At 40.4% G+C, this 6465-nt stretch overlaps 1 protein-coding gene across 3 annotated transcripts in view; it reads right to left on the bottom strand.

Annotated features, from left to right (window-relative positions):
* Positions 1–2553: 2553 nt before the first annotated feature.
* The window catches only part of rspo2 (R-spondin 2), a 61464-nt gene continuing 57552 nt past the window's right edge, over positions 2554–6465 (bottom strand). For all 3 annotated transcript variants that reach the window (XM_085290882.1, XM_085290883.1, XM_085290884.1), the window contains one exon: positions 2554–4076. In XM_085290882.1, coding sequence (XP_085147008.1) covers positions 3961–4076 — 116 coding nt within the window. In that variant the 3' untranslated portion in view covers positions 2554–3960. The remainder of the gene's footprint in view (positions 4077–6465) is intronic.

Raw genomic sequence — 6465 nt, 5'->3', positions numbered from 1 at the left:
TGCACATTGGAACAAATGTGTCACATATGCCACAACTGCTTACTCGCATTAAGCTGCAGCATGTTTAATATAGGGCAGAGGTCTCAGCACCCCTCCTGTTATCCTCCTACTGTCTTGTGAGCTCCATACATGGCCGACAGCAGATACGCTTAAACGCCATCCCAACCTGCTTTAAAAGCACTGATCTATCCGAATTCAAGCCCACTGGGTCATTTCCTGTTAGTGGTTTCACTTGTTGTGCCTTTGAAGCAGGCTTTAATAATAGGACCCAACAGAACTAATGAAAATGCTCTCTGTCAGATTAAAAGGGAGCTTCAGTCTCAGCCACCTAACCGCATTCAGCACAAACATTAAAAAAATGCGCACAAAGGAAGGCATACACACACTCACACACTTTACAGAAGTGGTTTGCACAGGGAGGACCATTCCTTCTGATGTGTGCATGACTGTTAACCTCCTCAACAATACTGAGAATTGCAGCAATGTCCTTTTTCTCACAGTCACAGAAAAACAAATGAGTGGAAAGGGACAGACCGATATTAAAGAATAACTATAAGAGTTTGATCGCATCGCATCAAATGTGCGATGTGATTCTTTGTACTTTCTTTTTTCCACTGTGGATGCTGCAATGTGTGCTTTAGTGGTGGTCTTGTGCTTAATGAATCCACTTCAGTGGAGTTCCTCTCCGTAAGCTGTAAGGTTTAATCCCCAAGTCTGGAGTAGTGATAGTCTGGCCCGGGAGATGACATCTGTGAATCGTTCATTAACTTGGAACCAGCAGCAGATGTCTTTAAAAACAACTTACTCAACCTCTATGACATGTTTAATTCCTTTCAAAAATTTATTTCATTTTTGCTTTGTTTCATTTATTCATTGGCCCAACTGGTTGTTTATGGGCTCCCTTTTGCCATCTTTAAATACATTTTTTAGAAAGTAAAATTTTACGACAGCTCTAGATGGAGGCCTAAAACTACTTAATACTACTTGTCTGTCAAATAAAGGCTTGCATCTGGGTAAGTTTGTTAGCTAGAGTTAAAGTTAGCTACCTTTAGACGTGCATTAAATTACATATAAGGTATTAAAGGCCATGGGTTGGCCATTGATGTTATTCCCCCCAAAATTTGGCTGCTTCCAAAAGCCCAAATAACAAGACAGAAAATGTGGATTTTTAAAAAAAAAAAACTAAAGGAAAGATCTCAATGGGAAAAAAATCATGCTAGAAATCTATACTGATACGGACTGGGTAATGTCTTTGGAACAAAAGGATGCCACACTGTTTGCTTGAAATGAAAATAATCAAACTACAAAGTGCAGATTTGAAAGTCGCTCTTAAAATCAGAGTGAAAAAATGATGAGGCAGGCTAGTCCATTATACTGGAATTTCACTGCAGCAGCTCACTAGTTTGTATGGCTCCCTAATGTTCTTGTACACATGCTTGACAACATCAGGGCATGCTCCTAATGTAACGACAGGTTCCTGGAGATCTACTGCCAGATCTGGAACAGGCTCAGTGAGCCCTATCAGTGACCTGGCAGCACCTGATCTGGATCCTCTTTGTGAACTTAACATGCTAGCCAAAAATGATTTCTTTGCTATAGCCATACAGGGCTTATTTAAACAATTCTGACATTTTGTATTGCGTTTGATTAAATGTTTCTATTCTCATTGTTCTAATGTCATGGTAACTAAAATAACCAAACGTGTTAGCTATTCTTTTGACTTGATAACCTTTTACTACATGTTGGTTTTGCGGCTCCACTGTTAAGCTTTGAAAAGCCTCCTGGGTAAAGTCTGCCGTGTCACTTGGAACACCTGTGAAAGATGTTCAGGCACTTAAAGCTGCATATTTGGCCTTAAGATAGACATGGAGCCCATAAACTGAGAGGTATTTCAACACTGACAGGCTCCCTGTGGAAATATCATTTGTGATTTCAGGGGAGGTTAAGCAGAGCAGGAAGACTGTGGTCTCTTTCTCCCAGGATGATATATGTATGTGACACAGCGCGATTCATCTGCTACTGGGCATCCATAAGCTGTCTGGCAGATTTGAATTTTTTTTTCTTTCCTTCATTTTTTGGGATGGTGATTACGCAGCGTGGACCTCGGGTTAAATTAGCCATGACTTGCATTAGAACATGCTCTCTTCACCCATATACCAGATAGATTTAGCATAAAGCTAAATTTCTCTGTGATTATTTAATGTTTTGAAGATCACAGAAGTAAGTGCGACGTGCATCACTTAAGTTGGTGATCGATTGTGTGTCGCATGACAAAAGACACAGCCAAACGCAAGTTGTTAGGAAATTATAGTGTAATGCTGGAGATGGATGAGCCACCAATGACATCCGCTGGTTTTGTAGCTTTCACGAGGCTACGTCATAGTGAATTACAAACCCTTAACGGTGCTGTCATGCCGTTAAGGCCTAGTGGACCATATCCAATCCTTTGGCTGGAGATACCACTTGTCTCATGCAGTATGACATGACGGATTTCACAAATGTTTTTGAAATCACTCAATGGTACTCGGAAAAAAAAAGACAAGAAAACTACAGTTTCAGAGTTTAGCCACATATATTATAGCCACAGACAATAATGAAAGGCTTCATCATACAGTCACATGAAATGTTTTTTAATAAAACACAACGTACACATATGCAGTCCTATGACCATACATTTGCTGGATCCTAATCAATAAACCTAGAATATGTCAAAGCATAGTTTTATTAGTCTTGTTTTTTTTTTCTTCTTTAAAACATCAAAATCAGTAGATGAGGTCAAATGAAAGGAATACAACACCTGCGTGACAGACGAGAAAGCGTTTCCACGTGTTAAAGATATGCACTGTTATAAGGAACGCAAAGAATATTTCAGCATATAAGAGTAACAGTATGAGGCAAAAATTCTCACTGAACCAAAAAAAAGTACAAAACAGAATTAATAAATAAATCAAATATATACCATATAAATGAAATAGCTATATGGTGGCTATGTTTATTATTTGTTTTTAATCATTTTAATCTGTAGCTTGTATTACAACCTTTTTTTCTCTAAAACATTTAGAACGATAAACGAGTCAATACTGAAAATACAGTAATAAGCTTTCAATATTAGATCAACTATGTACACGAGTCTGTTGCCATGCTAGTTGAACAACTAAATTTATTCTTTTCTTCTTCTTCTTTTTTAGTTTTTTAACCACACTATACAGTTAGAGCATAAAGCGGTCTGAACGTAAACAGTTTGTGCTGAGAATAAAATACTTTGCAACTATGCATGGTAATTTCTTTTAATATTACTCTCAAAAATGTACATAACATAAAGGCCACAATGGGAACACTTGTCTCCATGAATAAGGAAGGTAAGGATAGCTTTGACATAAATATAGGGAACAAAAAAATAGTCTCTCTCTCAGGTCAAGATGCCATTTTCTTGTCCATCAGCATCATTTTGCTTCCTCGAGCGTATTTTTAAATCTCTCCCGAACAGTTTATGTCGCCAACTCCCTCACAACCTCACCGTCCCCTTCCTGGCTCCTCCGCCTCCGCGGTACCTCTGGTGGCTCCTCCGTCTTCCGTCACCCCAGACGTTGAATGACATGGTTAATGACGATGAAATGAGTTCGGTAATGTCAACTGTAAAGATCCACAAGGTAACAAGGCTGGGAGAACAGAGTCACCTGGCTGGTCACTGCAGCTCGGGGAGAATTAGCAGGAGGCAGAGGCATGAAAGCATGTGTTTGGTGTGGTTGTGGTTTAGTGTTGTACTTATATCACACATTATATGCTGTATATTGTTGGACTGGCAGATTTATGAGTCCTGGTTGGCAGGGCGAAGGTGGGATAGGGCTGGGCAGCAGGACGGGAGGTGGCGGGGTTCGTGATAGTCGTCAGTCAGAATATAGGTGCAGCAGCGGCTAGCAGCTTTGCGTTGGTTCTTTGTTCACTGGGTAGTTTCAGTCCTCACTGGCTGGAGCGTTTAGAGGCCAAGTGGTCACTGTGCTGGTTCTGAGCTCGAAACCGCAGCCTCTGCTTGTTCTTCTTCTTTGGCTCTTTGGATCGATGCTTTCCTGAACCACCTGAGCAGAAACAAGAGAGAGAAAAGATTTTTCATTTTAATCATTACCGTCAGGTGTGAGATTCTCTGAGTGAGAGCGATTTTGTATTTTACACTGCCTCATGTCAAACTCGTTCTCTTCTTTAGCCTAAGGTTGGCAGGTCATTTCAGTTAATTTTATTATTATTAACCTCCGGCTCTCTTCCACAATGTGTATTTTCTCTCGTGTTTGCTGACAATTGGCTTGTGAGGGCCTTAAAAAGGTACGTATGTGAACTTTTGCCAAAGCCTGCATTATGTAAAAAGTGAGTCCTACGTTAGGAAACATCACAAATGAGGTCTTAGCTTGCTCCAGCCCTCAGAACTGAACCCCAATTTTAAACAAACGTCTGTACAGCCCAACACTTCACTGTCACTGCAATAGAGAGCAGCAATAAGTATGGGAAGTTGCATAACTCTTTTCCAAGTTGGAAAGGTCCCCCAGCCCAAGGTTAATCCATCCCAGGTTTCACTGGGATGGGCAAAGCATGCTGGGAACTGACTTCCTGCTCTCATGGAAGCGTGTGTGGTGAAGGATCTGCACCCAAGGCTCTCTGTGACAGAGAAAACTGGCTACTGAACCACAAGGCAACCAATCTGGCTGCCAAGGCCACAAATAAGATAACGAGGTGTGTGTGCAAGATGTATGTGTGCAGAGGGAGGAGAGGGGAGGCGGGTGAGTGTGAGGGAATTTAGGGGGAAAGAAAATCTAATGGGGGGAAAAGTGGAGTAAGGCTTGGATGATGAGAAAGATATCTGGATCCTGATCTAGAACACAAAGAAACAAGCCACGCTCTGGTTCGCTGACATGGGAAACACAGGAGGAAAGTGCTACAGAAAAACAAGTCTCATATGGTGGCCTTCACCGCTTCGACATCTTATTACAGCAGTTGTTTAAGCTTTTGTCTTGAAAGGAAGGTAACGGTGTGTAAAATGTGGCCCCATCTCTAATTGCCTTCTCATACTGTATGTGCTGGTGTTGCGTTGGCCCTTCAACGCACCCATACAAAAGACTGTTTTCCCGTTCTCAGGGCTGCTCTGTGAGGTAGATTTGAAAATATTCACTCATTTAAGCTGACACGCATGAGAAAGCAAGATATTGCTCTAGTAACAGGGTTTCCCAATGAATAATACAGATGCATGCAAACATCAAACCATCTCTGAGTTATTTCCTGCAATTAATCTAATCTTGTTATTTTCAGTCACTTTGCCAATCTGAAACATGGCAATAAAGTTTCTTGCACACAGCTCCTAGTTAACATCACCCTTTGAAAACAACTTTCACATCTCTTCCATCAAACTCTCATGCCCTTCAATTGAAAATATTGCCAGGGGACTTTGTACACTTGCTTAGCTGATTCTACTCTAGATTTTCTGTGTGACTTAATGTAGAATAATATTAAAGTAAGTCTGGAGCTCAAAGGCATTTGGCCTATAGGTTCATTTTCCTAATTGCTCTTTAAAGAGGTAATTTTCATTCAAAACAGTGTTGCTATGTGCCTGATAAACATGGCTTTCAGTGCAATCAAGTCAGGATAAATTACATTTGACAGCAATAAAGTACACGGTGCTGCATTAAACTCCTTCAGTAACGGGCAAAGCCCTCGTGGGCCATTCCTTGGACGCAAGGCTGCATTTAAACTGAAAAAGCCTGCATTTACAGCAATTGCTTAAAACAAATAAATATGTGAGAGTTAAGTTAAAAGGCTCTTTTCCTGGCTAGTTCAGGACTGGGCAGGGGATCTGTAATCCAAAGAGTTTTACGCTCACAAAACACACACACTGAAACAAACTCAGCAGCTGCACAAGCAGGCTGACTTATAGAAAATCAAAACAAAAGTTCACAAATTAATAGTTACGCTAATTAATTACAACCTGAAATGCCTGATTAGTACCTCTTCTACATCATGCACTGCTACTATCACATATTTTATTGAGCAAACTTGAATTTTTTTATTGTTTTAAATGATTGTGAAGAGAATGAAAATTAAAATTTTTAGTGACAACAAAACTGAGCTACAATCAAAGGCAAAACAGAACCTGCAGTGTAATTCTACATGTAATGCCTAAAGCTAGTTTTCTTAGCATTATTTTTTCCGCTCGCTGTGCCCCTGACCACATTTTCACTTGCGCTTCTCTTGAGTGCTTATTGTTGCCTGGTTACAAAAAAACATCGCCTGCCCAGTTTTTCTTCTCCTCCTGCTTGATTTTGATTAGTTAGTGTGAACACTGGCATTGTTCTGAAAGTTTAAGTGTTGAGGCCAACTGAGTAAAGACAGTAAACACACACACAGACAGACAGACACTGATTGCATTTATTTCCCACAAAGAAACAGCTAACTAGCTAAACAATGGGAATGGTAGATACGGCG

The sequence above is a fragment of the Mchenga conophoros genome, linkage group LG11 (assembly GCF_057382185.1).
Source record: "Mchenga conophoros isolate Kocher_MC1m ecotype Shallow Benthic linkage group LG11, M_conophoros_male_GT1.1, whole genome shotgun sequence".
Classification (NCBI taxonomy): Eukaryota; Metazoa; Chordata; class Actinopteri; order Cichliformes; family Cichlidae; genus Mchenga; species Mchenga conophoros.
This window is presented reverse-complemented; position numbering and strand designations above follow the sequence as displayed.